This window comes from Glycine soja, chromosome 11 (assembly GCF_004193775.1).
Source record: "Glycine soja cultivar W05 chromosome 11, ASM419377v2, whole genome shotgun sequence".
In the NCBI taxonomy this organism is placed as follows: Eukaryota; Viridiplantae; Streptophyta; class Magnoliopsida; order Fabales; family Fabaceae; genus Glycine; species Glycine soja.
The window spans coordinates 3,074,255-3,092,834 of record NC_041012.1 but is presented as its reverse complement, the minus strand read 5'-3'; the positions used below and the strand labels follow the sequence as shown (position 1 = coordinate 3,092,834).

The window sequence follows — 18,580 nt, the reverse complement described above, 5'->3', positions numbered from 1 at the left end:
ACAAGCAAAGAATTCTGTATAGGATCGCTTATAAAGAACAGCACAAAACATTAACTTATTGCTGGCAATTATTTGACAGAATAATTTATGTATAATATCACTAACTAAAAAAAGACAACATAAACAGCTTGATTTAAGAAATTTACAAAAAGCACTTAAGGGTGCCAACAACTCACCCAGCAGTAAATCAATATTCGGAAGATTTGTCTTAGCAACCAGAGGAATTAACAGGCAATACTTATAGTCCACAGAATCAAATTTTGCATAATCAAAATAAGAATAAGGTGAAAGGAAAGGTATTAAGTAGGGCATGGCATAAATTATCTTTTTCTTCTGTCATTCTTTTATCTTATTTTGATATGTAATGCCATCTTTCATACGTATAGATCAAAGGTTGGGAAAGGTAAGGTAAAAAAGTTAAAACTAAACAGATATAAGTAAATTATAAAGGGTGGCCCAGTAAGTCCCGCTGATGTGATTGCATGAACAGAAAAAGGTCAATGTGATTTCTTTTAGCCAAGATAACATGTTAAAAAAAATATGGTTATGAAAGAACTTCATCGAGGCTATGGCAATTCCTTATCAATAAATCACTATTTGCATTATGAAATTTCTTTTACTATCCAACTTTGGTGTTTCAAGTGCATAATAGCCATAAAATATGAATAACTAGTTCTAAGATAGTGGGAAAGGAAAAAAAAATGTACACTTATGAGGAACAAAGATCCTTCGTAGAATTTTATCCATGAACCTTACGAACTTGTATGTGGTGAGTGGATTCCTCTCGCCAGATTGGTTGTGCTCCACTTTGAACAAGAGTAACATGCTGTCCCTCGTGTAAATGGCCCTTACTCTGAAATATGGAGACTTTTCAGCAACATTTAAAAGAAAAAATATCAAGAAAAGGAATATTTGTGCACGTGATGGAGATATTACTAACCAATAGTAGCTTGAGGGCTCTAGAGAAGGTCTCTTCTGCATCATTTGAAAATTGCATATATATGGGCATAACGCCATGGTAAAGCACCAATCTCTGCTTAATTCTTGCTCTGCAGATAGATAAATCATAAATTTGTGGTTGCAATAGAACATTAACTTAAGCACCTATACTTAACACCCTCCAAACATTAGAAAGCAGAAAAAGACAAAAAATCACTATGTTGGGTGGCCTTCAGGGTCCTATGCTTCATGTTTTTCTTTTACATGTATACTTTTTTTTTTGGAGGGGGGTATAGCACCATAGATGTAAGTAGAATAATATCATTTTAGAGAAAAGGGGAGGGGGCTCCATCTAGGATAGGAGAAACATTCATCTAGCAGGATTCCTGAAAGAATTGAACCAGAATGGTCAATTCAAAAGTGCTAAAGAAAAAATATATTATAGAAGACTAAATTTGAAAAAGAGAAAAATATGTCTGAAGAATTATCCTTAGTTCATACACAAAACATACAGCATGTTAAATTTAGTTAATTAGATAATCTGTAAAATACTTGAGTAGGCAAGAGAGAAGCTGGACTTTTCCCAAGATAGTATTATACATATGCTCTAGCCCAGAAATTAGCTATTTATTAAAATCAACACAGAAAATACACGGTCACAGGTTAATTTCATCCTGTTAACGATTAATCATTTGCAAATGCAAACATTATTGAGCAATACATCCTGCTAATGCTTACTCATTTGTGAATGCAAAGATTGTTGTGTAAGGCCTATAATGGCTCAAAAGAATAGCCATGGATCCTGTTCTGGTGAAAACAATAATAGGAGTATTAAGAGTGTTAGACGTTGTTGTCGCATGGAAAGCAAACATTTCTCCCATGTGGCTCTGTCAACAAGTAAACACAAATTAATTAGATTTTAGCATATCATCAATTATCAATAAAATATAGGAACAAATCTCTACAACATTTGAAACAAAACTCCAAAACTTCCTTATTTGTTAATCAAGCACACACTTCATGGGAACTTAGTTGACTTGGATGAGCAACATCACTTTGAACACTAGATTCATTCCTAAGAGCCACTGTGTGCATAACATTAACAGCTTTCAATGGAAAGCAGTTGCAATCCTCAAGATAAATTTATTAGATTAAAAATCTTGGAAAAGAAGTTCATGAAAACAATTCTGTCAATTCATTATCACAAGACACACATGGTTAAACATTCTTATGTAATCAATTTATAAAAAAAAAGAATCACATACATCTTTAAATGAAAAGCAGTTCTACAGCAAATACAATAATCTACACATACAAAAGTCTGACAAAATGGGTTTTGTAGCCAATTTAGGACAGGAGTATCTTTTTATAATGAATGATGTTTTTCTTCCTGAAAACATTGCACTCCAAAAAAAAAGATAAGTCTACTAATCATAAACTGATGAAAATCATATAATTAATGCAAATTATTGAACAAACAAAAAAAAAGGAACGGGCAGTTTTCAGTTATAGTAAATCAAGGTAACTAATTCCCCTTTATTAGACATGCGGAGATTCCTAAGCTTTGTTTAGTTAACATTCCTTCCTATTTGTTCTTATTTTTTAGATTTCCCCTAAAAGGATATCTTATTCCCCATTACATCTTTCATTACCTTCTCTAATGATGCTTCTTCTTTTATCTGAAAATGGTAAAGAGTATCGCTTATGCATTACAAATAGTAAAAAATGAATATTGAAAAAAAGTTTGAACAGCTAAAACAAAAATAAAATATAAGAACAAAGGTCACCAAGGAACAGCAAAATCACTTTCCATGTGCAGTTTCTCCTGAAAGCATGATAGCATCAGCACCTTGTCTTACTGCAATTGCAATGTCTGAGACTTCTGCCCTCCTCGGTGTGGGATGATTAATCATGCTTTCAAGCATATTTGTTGCCACAATAACCGGCGTTTGCATACTTTGATATCTTATAATGATGTCCTCCTGTTTGATTAAAAAGGGAATGAACTACGTAGAACACAAAATTAAGCTTAGTCCCAGTTCCTCCTTCATAAACAATTTTTTGGTTTTGAAATTTAAAAAGACACTAAATGCGCATGAACACAGACCTATATTTGAATTGTGTTTAACAGGCTCTACATCACCCTTTATGAAAAGGTAATATTACAGTTGATAAAGAACATTAGTGAGAGTTCACTGTCCAAGCAGGTAGAGAAGGGTTTTCAACGAAATTGACGCATGTAACTATCAGGATGATCCTACAAAGTGAAACTCACAACAGCTAATGAAGTTCCTATTATTTTATCAGATTTTCCCTGACACTATTCCCAACTTAGATGTACCAAAGCAATAATTATCAACATATTTTGTAGATCATCTCATGAAAGAACTTGCATACATCTCACCCATTGTGAACAAAATGGCATACATATCATGCTAGCTACTCTGAGCATAACATCACCTGCAATAAAGGAACTTCCTCTATTGGAAGTTCAGCTCCAAGATCCCCACAAGTAACCATGGCCTACAAAATAAATAAAACTCTCAATGTGACGTTCTCTATCCAGACATATATATAGTGAAATAAAATAGAGAATAACAAGAGTAATTTAAAAAAAATTACTTCACAAATCAATATAAAACTTCTCAACAGAATAAAAAGTTTACATTTACCAATTAACCAAATTAAAACTTATCGGTAAGAATATAAAAACATGTTCTGACACAAAAATAAAGACTATACCGGTATTATAACTGAAATTTCAATGAAAAACATAAAAGTAAATCATGTTCAACTACATATCTCAAACTAGCAAATGATAAAAACAACATAAAACCCTAAGTTCTGATGTCACATCCTATCAGAGTATGATGTCTCACCATCCTTTAGTATGAGGTTCTCCATAGTCATCTATCTAACCATCCACTCCCACATATCACAAGATCCAAATACAAACAGTACACAATGAGTGACTTATCACATTCCTAGCTAATAAAGAGAAACGAGACAACATATGAATATACATATTATATAAATGAAATATAATTTACTTAAACACAATTTACGTTATTCCACATCACTTATCGTATAACATCACGTCTCAACACAACACATCTCACATATTTTCACATCATTCACGTATTCAAAAATCAAAACACAATATCAGTCAACCAGTCAATAATGATCAATATACAAGCATTATATAATAGATATACTAAGATTCAATCCTAGATGCGATGTAATATCATGTTAGTGAAAAACCTCATCGAGCGCTTAGGAGTACATGACAAGACAGATCATGTACTGGTAAGTCAGGTCAATCTCACTAGGCAAAATCATAGGGAAACTAGTCAGAATCACATTATTTTGCGAAAATGCTCCAATCATGTGAGATCAGCACAAGCTTAAAGAGCACTCAAACCATGTATTTACTCCCAAGGCCTAGAATCCGAAGAGTTTGTCAGGGTCTCTCTCTCCTATTCATGTACAACCCAAGAAACATTTTAACACCTAGACTCTATCTATGAACTATACAAAACGCATGACTCCTCAATTATTCTCAAAATAATTTTAACCTATCGTGCCTCGAGTTTCCTACAGTAGATCTCATCACAATATTTGTCGTACAAAAACTCGTCGTCCTCAAAGGATTGTATGATTCATAGTTCATAACTCAATACACACAACATCTCAATACACATGTGATCTTACAATTTAACAAATACTTAACTTTATTTATACATAGTTCATCACACTTTTATAATTTCAAGATAACACGTTATCACGCCTCATGCATCATATACATATCACACAATAATAATATAAATATGTTATTTTTATATGATTAATCATATCATTAAAACAAACATTTATAATCATATATGTGTTATTGGAGTTTGAGTTATGTAATACATACTACTCAATTGTTTTCAAAATCATTTTAACTTGTCGTATCTCAAATGATTAGACTAGTCGAATTCCTATAGTGGAGTTCATCACAACAGTTGTTACTCGTGTGATTGTACATTTAAACTTTGTTTTGAAGGATTAATCTCCCATTTAGATCTCATCGTTCCAATTAACGGGGAAAGGGAAGGGGACCTCAACAACATTACCTCCAGAACCCCTCACGATTTCAATGTCAAGAATTGGAAGTAGAAGGGGAACAAGCTCACGCACAAAAGGGGAAGAGGCGCGTGTGCGTTCATTGACAGGGTCTCAAATATAGGAAGGGGATTTTTTTTCTTCTTCTTCTAACTATATTCCAATGTAGTCATTCTTACGGTAAACTCACATGTATCTCCAAAAATGCTTAGATCCAACGATCATGGCTCCTTATGCTTGATGGGAAACTTATGCTACTTTCCCACCCTAGATTCGGCTTTGGCCTTGTGTGATTGTGTATAAACAAATTAATTATTAAATTAAAATTAATTATCAAAAAATTTATTATATAATCTAACATATGCATTAAATATATATTAAAAAATTTAATTAACCTATTAATTGTTTGAAGTGGTATACTAATAACATAAAAATTATAAATTTAAATCATGCATGAATGCACCATTAATTTGTAAAATATTTAAATTTCTAAAAGAAATAAAAATAAAAATCTGTAATCTATACGATACCAAAAAATGATCGGATGTAGAAGAAAGAAAGAAATTCCCATAGATAGTGGGTTGTGTGTATCTGGCGTTGGTACGTTGGTTCTAGTTGAGTTTGAGCATGATGAAGCTGTCCCTGAAGTTGGATGGTGAGAATGAAAAGCAAAACCTGCAACAGCAGCAACACAGCAGCCAAATCATGACAGCAAAGGTACCCATCTCTATACTGAACAAGCCCTTTCTCTCAGGCGTAACAGCCTCCACCGGCACCCACTCACCATCCGAGTTTTCCTTCTCACTCTCCACAAATTTCCCATCAGGTCCTTCCCTCAGACTCTCTTACTCCCCCACCGCCTCTGCCCCCTTCTCCCTCTCCCTCAAATCGGGCCTGGGCCTCTTGGGCTCCCCTGCCCACTCCCCTCTCGTCTTCTCCGCCAACTTCTCTCTCTCCCCAACCCCTTCCTTTTTCCTCCACTTTAAACCCCGATTCGGTCATTTCTCTCTCCACAAAACCGTTTTTTCAGACACCATTACCCACACCCATTCCCTTTCTACTTCTTTCCCTCCCACTCCCGAAATTGTCCCCCATGGATCTTCCACCACGGGTTGGCACAATTTGAAACTGGAACCCTCTGCTAACTCAGACCAATCAAATAATAACACCTATTTCGAAAACTTCAAGAACGATGCCAAAAATGCTCTCTCTCCTGGTGTTAGGGTTATGGCGCGGACGGTCATGCCTGTCACCAAAGGCTTCTTGTTGAACTTTCGCTGGGGTGTCAATTTTCCCCGGAATTTCGGTTCCAAAATGCCGAGTTTGACCGTTAATAAGATAGGGTTAGAGAGGGTTGAGGAAGGGAAAGAGAAGAAGAATAATAACGATGATAAGAAACAGATGAGGGATAGTTCTGGAATTGATTTGAAGCTGTTGAAGGGAATGTGTTTTTGGATGGGTAGAGATTTGGAGATTATGGAAAAGGAAAATAGGGAGATGAAGCGTTTGTTGGATGAGATGAAATTGGGAATTTCTAGCACGAGGAATAGCCGTGAGGAGAGCAATGGAAGTGGATGGAAGTTGAGTGAAAGCAATGGGGAGGTTCAGCGTTGGAGAAGTTACAAGAGTGAAAGACAAGAGGATGAGAAAAAAGTACAACCAAACAAGCCGCTAAGTGTAGCCACTACTGATGTGGAATCTGAGTTGGAGAAAGCCATTAAGGCTGCTACCTCTACCTCTTAGCAAAGTAAAGGTCCTTAGTCGTTACCACTTACCACTTTTTGAATGCTTTCTGAGTTTGTCTGCCTTGCCTTGCCTTGCAAATGTGTATAAAATCTCAGCTTATTTTCCTTGTTTCATGTTAACAATGTTGATTACTTATACTTTTTAGTTGAAGGATATCTTCAGTAGTTACTAGCTACACTTTTGGTTTTAAGTGTAATTATAATATGATCATTTGTGTGTACGACAAAGGATGGGAAGAATCTTTGGTGTTTTGGTAGCTATACTCTGTAATATGATCATTATAATTGCATTTTGATGGATGTAGTATAACTGTCTATGATCGGGTGATATTTAATAATTGATATATATTACATGCCTTACTCTAGACCTTCATTGCATAATTAATAGTGTGGTTGGATTCACGGTGATGAATCCAAAATTACAATGGCAACATGAAAAAATTGGAAGCAATTCTGTATTGCTTTGCCTTCAACATGGAGAATCTGAATTGATTTTGTTAAAAGTGTTACGATAAATGGTGTTTGTAATTATGCCAAGCTCTTATTTTGTTTTCTTTGAATGATAGATCAGTCCTCGAGGTTGTCCTGTGGCTTATTTCAATTTATTACAGACACCATTCTAGTTGCAGATAAGAACTATTTTCCAGTTAATTGGCAAACCTGTTGGGTGAAAGTGGAACTATTTGGACTATTCATGATGATAGTGATAGTCCTGTTGGTTGTATTTTTATCACTAATGAATTGTTGATTTGAGTGTCTTAATTTGAGTGTCTGCTTTACTTTTAGACCTATTTTTTCCTTCTCAGTTCTTACAAATTTTATTGATTTCTCACTCATTATTTTTTCATCATGTTGTAATGTTCAATATGGTATGATGGTTTGATCAATTTTGGCATACTAGTTGGCAATTAGCTGTGCGGAAGCTACACCGGATAGCATTGGCCAAGACGCACGTATGGAAGGATCGACACAGCTCCAAACATGCTATCTATCTTACTCCAAATAGAAGGATAGACACAGCTCCAAACATGCTATTTATCTTACTCCAAGGTGTAGTTTATCCTTTTTATCCATGCCATCATTGCCGTGGTCTAAACTCTAATGGATCGGTTGGTAATTATCATTATCATTTCTAATCATTTGGATAGTTGGTTACCTGACATAAGATGGCCCTGAACTAATAGTGACAAATGAACCATGACAGTCTTAAAGCAGTCGTTAGATTACTCAATAGCCGTTGGTTGACAAATAATTCTCGAATCTAAAGTCTGACAAACGGAACTTACTCCAAATTTTGATTGTACACAACTAATTGTAAATTAGTAAAAGAATGTAATTTAGAATAGCTTTGGTTAACCTAAACTCTTAAAGTAGGAAATAATAAAATGACTTTTAAGTGTTACTGGTATGCAATCCACTTTTTTTTTTTTTGACAGAACAGGCAATTCACTTAGTTATTATATTGATTGAGTCTATAAATAGAATTCACCACATTGTAGTAAAAAATTCAATTCAATAAATTTTTAAATTCATATTCAATGTGAACTCTCTCTCTGTACCTTTTACTCTTGATTCGAATCCTCAGTCAATAATATACATGTACACATAAAAGTACAAAACTTAGTCGCTACATCCACACGTTAAAATGTTTTTAGTATTGTTTTTTTAATTGAAGATGGATATTTATTTCGATAACTCACATAATATGTGATGTCTAAACTTTGTGTGGTAAAATTCAAGTTTTAATTAGAAAATAAAAAAAATAATTAAGATACTGAACTTACATTTTGTCTTACGTTAACTTAATTCTTGAAATTACAAGTATTTGTTAATTATTTTTTTAAATTATAAAAATATTATTTGATTCAAACAAATTATTATATACATAGATCATTTTATTCTTTATATTGTTCTTTCAAGAATAAAATTATTATAAACCCATTAATGATCATTTTATAACAACTAAGCAAGAGTTTATAATTTTAATTGATATTTATAATTTCAAGAATTAATTCAAACACAAACGAGAGTTTAGTAGAGGGAGGGGGGAATCTCCTTGATTAAAAGGCTCTTAAGATTTAGGAGAAAGTAAAACCACTGAAAAAAAAAATAAACCAAACATATTGTATATTAAAATATAAATTTATTTGTATACCAAAAGAATTAAATATAATCAAAAGAATTAAATTAAAACAAACTTATTTTATTTTAAAATTACATATAATTATAGGAATATTATTCAAAGGTATTAATATTGTAAAAAGAAAAATGAAATCCTTTATTTTATTAGATGAATATATAGATTGGGCATTTGGGCCTGAGTATCCAACGGCAACCCCAAAAAATTCCAACTTCCAACTACGAAACCCTAATCTGTATCTATAAAATGTCATCGCAACTCGCAAGTCCTATCTATGTTTCTCGGTACGCTTCAGTATTCACTATCAGCATGATTCTTAGAAAAAGAGTTGAGTTTGTTCTGTGACGAACATATAATGGTCATTGATAGTGCACTTTTATACGTAGCCGCTCTTGTTTTTTTTCCCCTTCTTTCTTGTTTCAGTTTAACGTAATGCAAATAACAAAGAGGGTTGAGTAGTGTTTTTGTTTGTTTGTTTGTTCGGGAGGGATAAGCCAACTCGTTTTCTAGTTTGAAATGGGCTTGTGATGAATCTCATCTTAACAAATGGGTAATTTGCGTCTGAAATTCATTGATGCTATATCACCTTGGAGAACTGATGCCCTTATCTTTACTTCCTTTTTTCTTTCTTCTGTGCTGTTTTTTTATTTTGTTTGTTATTTTTATCTGAATTAACATAATATGCCTTTTGATGAAAAGGGATGCAATAAGGAAATTGTCTAGAATGACATTATGAGTACAATGTGAAATGAAATGGAGAATTTCATTCCTTCTAGCAACCATGTGAGGACCCTGATGTTGATGTCAATTTAGTATAGTTGCCAAAATATATAGTATAAACATTTGCTTCCTCCATTTGTTAGGTGATCAATTTCGTTTATAATCTATATTCTCAATTCCAATCAATAAGATTAGGTCCCAGTGAGTCCATTACAAACCATATGCATTACATAACAACTAAGCATTGACAAACCTACAATTCCTTCTAATTTCTCCCTCACTTCCTGTAAGAACATTGATGTTTCCCATCTTAATCATAGATTTAGCAAATGAAGCAAAGAAAAGTTTTTCGTTGGAGGCATAAGCCCTTCTTTAAGTCCTGGCTCTGTAATCTCTCCACCCAAGTCCTGGCTGATCAGAACATTATCAGAACCTAACAAGCCCTTCTTTAAGAATGTTTGTGAAGTAGTGATTGTCAAATCTTTTTGTGGTTTGAAAATCCAAGGGTGCAAATTTGTTGTCCCTTCCCTCAACAGGGCAGATGAGAACCGCAAGATTTAAGTACATAATCACTTTTTGTATGTTTGATAATCAATTCGCCTTCAACATTTTGAGTTTTTCAATTTTTCCATTTTTTTAATGTCTGCTATTTTATTAGACAATTCAATCTTTTAATTTTATTGTTTTTATTCCTATTGGATATATAATACACCCAGGTTATTTTCTTCTTCAGTGCCCCGAAATATTAATTTAATTGTTTGTTTGAATAAGTAATAAAACAAGATTTAGATATAGGTTTATTAAGGGATATTTAGTTTAACTGTTTTCTGTTTTCATTTTCGCTGATTAAAAATATTTTGAGTGAAAATATTTTGTTAAACGAACCAAAGATTGGAATCAATAAAATTTCGTTTTTAGTTGAAATCAAGAATCTCATTTTGAGTAAAATAAAAATGCGGTGACAAGAAATGTAATTTAAAAAAAATTTAAAAATACAATTCCTCCTAAGCATTTTCAAAATTCTAATATTTTTTGTATTATTCTCTAATTAAAATTGGATTATTATTTTGATAATCATTCAAAAAAAACAATTGCATTAAAAGATTATGCATATTGCTGAGGTGAAATTTCACTTTTGATTGATGAATAATAGAAACAAAACAACACATAAGTAACTTGTCAAAATAATAATATACCTAATAGAGTTACCAAGTCCTCTATGTCAAGGTCTTGTTGCTTAAAATTATCTATGAAAACCTCTGAAGATGAATTTGGAGCAGGAATGAATGTTAGCTCCACCGAAACTTGACTCCAGAGAATCCTTCCTTCCTAGCAAGACTTCCCATCTTGGTCCTCCTCTCTTCAAAAACAAACAATAGAAATTGTTTTTAAGCAACAAAATAATAAGTATTAAATAACTCTTCCAATTCAACTGTGACAAAGCAGTGTTTACCAATTCAACTGCATCACGAGCAGCCATGGCAAGGATGTCAGCACATGAAACAGTGATAGGACATTCCTCTTCCAGCAAAAACTTTATCTTGTCTATGACCTCAAATCCACGTAAAGAGTTCAGATTTAGTCCTGCAAGCTTTTCACTTGTCATCCATTTCCACATTATGCCTAACGATGTCTTCAGCTAAGGGACACTTCTCCTTGTAGTAGTCATGAACAAGAAGTTCAACGCCACTCAGAGTTGTAGCATTGAACAAAATAGAAATAAAGATGACTAAGAGTCTCATACGCTCCATTGAAGGAAATGATGAAAAAATGAGAGACGGGATGCTGCAGCTTTATTATCCTCTATGTGCGTAAATTGAAAGTTCTGATAAAGATGTTTTCTTGTACCGTTCGTTAGTGTTTTTGTCTACATTTTCAAACCAACCTTGGTGGAGAATTTTCCCAGGTGCTTTCGTTTCACCAAGAGTTGATGCAACCAACATGACTTTTTTTTTTAATTAATTCTATTTTGGAGATAAATTCTTTCTTTTGGTAATGACTTTAGTGAAAAAAAAAATCAAATGAAGAAAAGGGAAATCCCGTAAGTTGTTACTTGGCAGATTGGTTCTGCGCTATACAGTGTTCTTGAGTATCAGAAAATGTTTGATAGACACCGAATATGATATTCAACATGGCAACATCTAGAGAGTAAAATATAGGTATGATAGAGTTTATAATGTGATAGAAAAAGTAGGATAAAGAAAAATGAAAAGTATTGGTGTGATATTTAAAATAAAGAGTGATTTGTATATCATTATTCATTAGAAACAGTGACTTCATGTACTGCAAGATCTCTGACATAAATGTCTTCCCCCTTGTACTGTTAATTCAATCTTATTTCCAGATAACAATAATAAAAGGACCCTATTCAAGGTACATGGAAGCTTGGATCGGTTTATTTCATAACAGAGAACATATTATAGGAGTATACTAACTAGTACATTTGCGAATGAATTCTCAAGTTTCTGGTGTATAATTTTTAAGGGACAATTTTGTGATTGGGGGACAACGAAAGGCAACAAGAACCTGATGTGCATAGCATATGTCAAGCAAAGTGGTAATATGTAATTTGCAACAATCGGGCTGAAACCAGCCAAGGTCATTAATACATGAAAATCAATGCTCAAATCAATATTAGTTTACATAGAACCTGTGCACTGTTACAGAAAAACCACCCACCCCAATTGTTTATTGTCCAAAAATATAAAATATATGGGACACACATGTTTGATAAGGCCAAAATCGAATGATGATTGTTTCCTAGGGATAAAAAAAAAGAACAAACCATCCTTTCGTATGACTATATACAGTTTACTGTTATAACTATCTCAATGGCTTCCTATGCAACATAGATTGGCAAAATGCTTTGATATCTCAGTTAATCACAATGGATGCTTCCCTCTGAGCTAACTTGAGAAGAGTGCTCCTTGAGTTTGACATCTTGAAGCTCAGTTTAGAAAAGAGTATACAAGTTCAATTGTCTCTCATTCACAACATGACTTCAAAGACAGCCAAGCTTTAAACTTTCTGCAGAGAATAAATCCATGTTAACACATGCATGCAAACTAAATCATGATACTAAAACAAACTTCAACACCATTTTAGCAAGCGTTAAGTCTGTAGTATTAGCTAATGCTAGAAAGTAAAGTAATTTCTTATTTTTCTATCTATATAAAAGAGAATGGTCATTTTTACTTATAGCTTATAGCCTCAGTTTATACACAGAATTCTCAAAAAATTGAGTCAAATAAATTAAGTGGTCGTTACTTGTGAAAAATATGTCAAACTGTTGTTGAAATGAATTGAATTACAGAAATGCAGCTTTGATGGTTAGTCTTTTTCTATCCAAAAGCATATCCTATACAGCGTGTCATGAATTGGATTGTAGTAAATAAATGGAAAACTACATTTACCAGTATTCAATATGATAGTACTACGATGAATGTCTAACATGATTATATTTCGCCGTCTTCATCAAGGAAGATCTCTGGGTGTACTGCTGCCCTAGTGAAATTTAGAGCTCTTTTTAGTTTGCGATGATCGAATACTTCAACTTCAACCAAGAAGGCTGAACTAACTGGTCTATGATCTGAGAGCTTAATTTCTGCACGTCCATATTGTAATTGTTTTATTCCTTTTCCTAGCCACAATATACGATCGCACCTGCATAATCTTACTCAGATTAAACTGCATATTACATTGCCTATTCAATAGTGGCTTTTTAGGCAGGTGAAAAGTTTAGATTAGGGAAAGATAGTTATTATAATATATGATGCACCAATTTTAATATTCATAGGTTTGTAACACTATCTTGCACTTACCAGGCTGGAGATCTTCTTTTTTCCCCTTCTTTTGGGCTCTCACCGACATATCTATCAGAGTTAAATTCATACTTGTAAGTGGGTGGGAAGTTTATCAACCCCTCTTTCCATCCATCAAATACATGCCCCATACGCAATTCTTTGCTTAGCTACAGACAAATTAGGTTAACCAATTAGAAGTTATATAGGATAAATTGTATTAATTATAAAGAACATAATATACAAATGTACACTTGCCTATCTTGCCCATAATAACATTGTAAAGAGCAGAAAGATGAAAGCAGCTAACAGTGATTACTGATTAATTAATTGATTAAAAAAATGGTCATTTACCCTTCACTGCTTAGTTAATAAAAATACCATATCATCAACAACCAACAACTGACATATTTTATAAAGTCAAAAATAATAAGAGGTGGTTTGTGGAGGGAGTTGTAAAAACTGTAGAAAAAGAGAACAGCTATATGTAAAAACTGAAAACTAAGCATATTTTGCGGGCACAAGTCTCACCTGATCATAATTCTTCAACTCATCCCACTTCCTTAGAGCCACCAATTTTCTAACCTCAGCATCCAACATATTGATACGATAATTCAAATCCCCGAACCAGAAAATCTGGCTGTTAGCAGGAAACAACACTCAACGAACACATAATCTTCAAGGAAAACTTTCCATAAATTGAAAAGAAAATCTTTCATCATATAATAAAGCTTACTCATGAGATGGTATTGTTTGTGGTTGATCTGCGTCAAATACAGATGATGAGAAGCAAGTGCGTCTTAGAATTTCATGAACATCAGAGTTTCGCCTATGTTCAGCCCCTTCCTTCTGACCAGAAGTCAAATGGGAACAAACAAAGCACATACGTGACTGAAAGAGAGACATACTAATCGAAACTGACCCCTGCATTAGTGAGAATGTGTCATCACATCCATTCATGTTAAAATACACAACAGACTTTGCTAATACATGTGTCAAATACTATACTAACTAGTACTTAATTCTCTAGTGTTTATGAAGCCTAGTTGAGTAAAACTTGGCGTGAAATTCCTCATGGCCAGGAATGCTTTAAGATGTCACATTCAGAGTGAAACATGTCTTACCTTGTTTCCCATGTAGCCCATAAGTCCAACTCCAACCGGGGAAACTTTTAAATTATTAATGTGCCTTCTCAACCTCCTCTGAACCCAAACAGATACATATATCCCTACCATTTGCTTGCTCACAATTCGGACATACCTTGTACTTGGACAAGATTCTGTGGTACCAAATTCATCTTCATCTTCGTCATTCGGTACAATAAAAGTATCACCACCCTCAGCTGATAACACATCAGAGACATCTTCTAAGGAATCAACGACTTCAGGTATCACTTGTTGTTGTTGCCATAACAAGCCCAAATTTCCAGAACTGCGGTGTGAACGTTTCAATCCAACACCATATACCAAACTACTCTCAGTCCTGTTAAAGCCAATTCTGGCTGAGCTGCTTAGTACTCTCCGCAACTTTGAATTGGAATCAACAATTTGGGGGATTGCATCTAAGGAACGTTCAGGCCAGTCAATATCAATGCCAAATACTCTCCTCAACTGTAAGTTATTCTCTATGTCAATTATGCTTTTCACTTCCTGCTGCTCCACCTCATTATTATCAACTGTTGCTACATACTCCTCAATCGTCATATCTATTGGAATTGGATTATCAGCATCTATTGTGTCTGCTAGAAGATCAGCAGCAGAAGAGGTTCTTAACACTGGAGAAGGAGGGGCACTGTAGCTTTTGTGTTTACTGTCAGGCTCAGAAGATTTGTTTAGACATCTTCGAATGATTGCCTCCCATTTTGGGATAGGTGTATTATCTTCTGCTCCTAGCACATTTCCAGCATTCAATGGAACTACCTCCTGGAAACTGTGAATGACCACAAAGATTTCAGTTATCAGAAGACCATGCAATAGATGATACAAGCAATGACAACTACAATCATTAGAGGTGGCCACTAAAGGTACTATTACATGCATATACCATGCATAAAACGAATGTAAGGAGAAATTATTAGATAGTCCTAAACCACCTCATATCTATGGTACCAGAAAATCTCTCTGTGACATATTCAAGTTTTTCAATTTACAAGAAAGAATTAATAACACCATTACGTATCATATGAAGATTAGTCAAGACCATGATAGTCAGAAGTCAGAAATAAAATAGGGCACACAAATGTCATCAAAGTACAAAACAGGCAAAGGTACAATATACCATTGAAAGATATTTACTGTGACTTTGGTAAAGAAAACATAAAGATTCAATAGAAATGATGAAGCATGGGAAACTTCAAAAACTACTCACCCAATAATGTAAATATCAGCTGGGTCTTCCGTACATAGCCAGTCATCCATCTCAAGATCCTCACATGGATGTCTTCCAGCAACATTCCAAGAGCCAATAGTTACCCTGAAGAATAACCAAATTTAAGATGCATTTCATTGATATCATTAAATTTAATAACTCAAATGCGATGCTTCATAACAGGTTACCACCAGACCTCACGTCCTTCGTGTTTATGTACTGAGCACGCAGAGTTTCTGACTTTCCTCTTCTATGTCTTGTCTTGCGGCCTTTACAAGGAGATGATGCATCTGAATTACAAATATCAAATCACGGATGATGGTGTCAGGTGATAAAAGCAATCACTTGAATTCATAAAATTAACTAAGATGATTGACTTAAAGTCTCTTTGTCTTGATAATATAACACATGGAAATATGCTTCAGAGTTCAGACAACCTTTCGTTTCTGGCTTTCTGCCAAAGGAACTTTTTTCAGCTCATAGTTGCATCCAAAACATGAAAACATAAAAAAAGTTATGTGTAGCACTAGCTTGGCCAAGTTTGACTCCAGTTAAAAACAAGTTATGCACGCCATGACCAGATGTTATTAGTTTTCAGATTCTTCATTTCATAACAATCAACTATTATAAATTTCTAACCAGTAAGCCATGGCAGAAGGTCTATAAGAGCAATGAAAAGGTCAAACAATTTTAAAACCACGACTAATTGAATCTTTTTCCTTTTTTTTGTCTTGGAAAAAGAACTAGATTGCTGAGAAGGAATGGAGAATTGCCTGATGTTAGACTTGAGAATATGGATTGAACCCCTTCTGTTCTAAGTGGATGTGGATTATCTTCACGCACACACATTCTTGAGCCTCTAATTGAGCAAGCTGGATGAAAATTGAAAGAACCAATAAGGTAAAAAAAAATTGAAAACAATCCAGCTAAAACAGGAAAAAGAATATGGTAAAATAAATCTGATAGCATAATACCATCATCTTCACTTTCAGTTTCAGTGTCAACTTCATCTTCACTAAAATCATTCACCTTAGGCTTGATGTTTAACCATTTTTTCATCACAATGGAAGGCCAGAAAGCCTGCATAAATAAAACGAAATGAGAAAGTGTGCAAGTACAACCAACCAGTCAAAAGTAAGTTTCAAGCATGTTAATGTTAAAATCCTTACCTCTGAGCGTTTTCCTCTCCTTGCTTTCATTGTTTGAGGTCAAAGACCACAACAACAGAATCCAAAAACACACTTGCGTATTTTGCTGGACTATGGAAGCACAAGTTCTTAAATATGGAATCAGTCACTGACATTTATTTGGCCCTATTTGGCAGTTAATGTTTAAAATATGAGGCTATTGTAACAATACATAAAATGGGGATTAATTGAATGTCGATGAGGAGGAAGTTCCCTATTAGAACCAAACAGAAAAGGACAGAAAATGTGTGAACATCTCAGCAGCACATCCACAACCGCAACTTGCTTTGCTGATGAAGCAAAATTATACTGCTGGTCCTCACACCACGTCGCAATTTTCTGATAATAATAAAAAGTATAAAACACAACACCCGTAGTTGAAATTTCTTTACAAGACCAATAAAACCATATGTCATTTTCAGCACCACACTTACGTAGCAATTTATGAAAATATAAAATGAGGAGGGGGCAGAGCATCTACAAACATAGGATATTAATGTTACATATTAACTAACAGAAAATTATCACAGCAGAATGCTTTTTTTTTAAAATAAAAATTTTGGAATAATAATACAAATCATTTACCATGCTACTACAAATGCATAAGCTAATGAATACAGTACACATTAGCATATAGCAGACACCAAAAGTGATGAAAGAATTGCAATGAAGAAACCAAAGATGGATAAAAGTAAAACATAGAATCATAGCCAAGATGTGGAAGTGACCCCACATCATGAGAAGGTGTCAGTAACATGGAACAACCTTATCATTAAACAAAACAGAAATTGACACTCACATTAAATGAATGCTTATTGCTTAGCTCAAATGGACAACTTAGTAAACTAAGATTTCATCATGTCGGGGACAGCTGTAGACCCATTCATTTGCTGAGTGATCCACCTTATATAGTTATATTCTCTCTCTCTCTCTCTCTCTCTCTCTCTGCTAGGACCGATTTAGAAACTGACAATTTCTGTAATTAATAAAAATAAATAAATAAATAAGAGAAGAAGAAAGAAGACATTGACCCACAAAGTGAAAGAAATATGAGGATGAGGAATAGAGAGGCCACAGATGCAGGCCCAGCGCACTAGCGCTATGTGTGAAGATAAAGAATTATGAGTTTTCAAATGTTAAAACCACGCAAATGAAGAAGCAACGCGTTGTGAGAATAGACAAGAGAAGAGAAAATAGTACTACTTCTCATAAATCGTGCCTTTGACTATGATGATTTGCTTAAATGAAAAGAATATTAAAAACTTTTTTGAGTAATAGGAAAAGTACAACCACGCACTAGTGGAAGTGTGAAATCGAGCAAGAAAAAAAAACAAAGAAAGAAAACTTTCATTTTTGTTCATGGCCACATGGAAACGTCAACAGTACTACATTAATGATCAACCTGTGAGATTTGAAGGGCGAAAGGGACACCATCTAGAATTGATTAAGAATAAAACTCCTGACACGACCCCAAACAGCCGCGGTGTTCTCGTTTCCGATAGGCCGAAGATACGGACATGGAATAGGAAACATGTCGGACACGCATTTGCCATGTCCAGCTTTTTTACCTTGAACACG

General features: G+C 34.2%; 2 protein-coding genes, 1 long non-coding RNA gene, 1 other non-coding gene and 1 pseudogene across 7 annotated transcripts; 2 read left to right on the top strand and 3 right to left on the bottom strand.

Annotated features, from left to right (window-relative positions):
• Positions 1-556: 556 nt before the first annotated feature.
• Positions 557-5,706, bottom strand: LOC114376301. 3 transcript variants are annotated; one of them, XR_003658940.1, is made up of 5 exons: positions 3,819-5,458; positions 3,400-3,462; positions 1,678-2,921; positions 941-1,049; positions 557-853 (listed from the first exon to the last, which is right to left on the bottom strand). It is a non-coding gene; the product is annotated as an uncharacterized LOC114376301 (long non-coding RNA). The 3 variants fall into 3 exon arrangements; XR_003658938.1 differs by lacking the exon at positions 3,819-5,458 and adding an exon at positions 5,574-5,706 and having other exon boundaries at positions 1,678-3,462; XR_003658939.1 differs by having other exon boundaries at positions 1,678-3,462; positions 3,819-5,463.
• LOC114376300 lies at positions 5,582-8,019 on the top strand. 2 transcript variants are annotated; one of them, XM_028334366.1, is made up of 2 exons: positions 5,582-6,790; positions 7,690-8,019. In XM_028334366.1, exon 1 carries the CDS (start codon positions 5,671-5,673, stop codon positions 6,784-6,786), a length of 1,116 nt encoding a protein of 371 aa, XP_028190167.1. In that variant the 5' UTR covers positions 5,582-5,670; the 3' UTR covers positions 6,787-6,790; positions 7,690-8,019. The 2 variants fall into 2 exon arrangements, with proteins under 2 accessions (XP_028190167.1, XP_028190166.1); XM_028334365.1 differs by having other exon boundaries at positions 5,582-6,796.
• A 1,424-nt stretch (positions 8,020-9,443) lies between these two features.
• LOC114377738 lies at positions 9,444-9,535 on the top strand. The gene has a single exon (XR_003659175.1). It is a non-coding gene; the product is annotated as a small nucleolar RNA Z101 (small nucleolar RNA).
• Positions 9,536-10,765: 1,230 nt separating this feature from the next.
• Positions 10,766-11,491, bottom strand: LOC114376119 (annotated as a pseudogene).
• Positions 11,492-12,191: 700 nt separating this feature from the next.
• On the bottom strand, positions 12,192-18,087 carry LOC114376118 (type I inositol polyphosphate 5-phosphatase 2-like). The gene is made up of 12 exons (XM_028334047.1): positions 17,802-18,087; positions 16,985-17,341; positions 16,790-16,895; positions 16,589-16,687; positions 16,012-16,105; positions 15,816-15,920; positions 14,573-15,377; positions 14,185-14,372; positions 13,980-14,088; positions 13,470-13,618; positions 13,062-13,311; positions 12,192-12,675 (listed from the first exon to the last, which is right to left on the bottom strand). Exons 2-11 carry the CDS (start codon positions 17,012-17,014, stop codon positions 13,104-13,106), a joined length of 1,893 nt encoding a protein of 630 aa, XP_028189848.1. The 5' UTR covers positions 17,015-17,341; positions 17,802-18,087; the 3' UTR covers positions 12,192-12,675; positions 13,062-13,103.
• Positions 18,088-18,580: the final 493 nt, after the last annotated feature.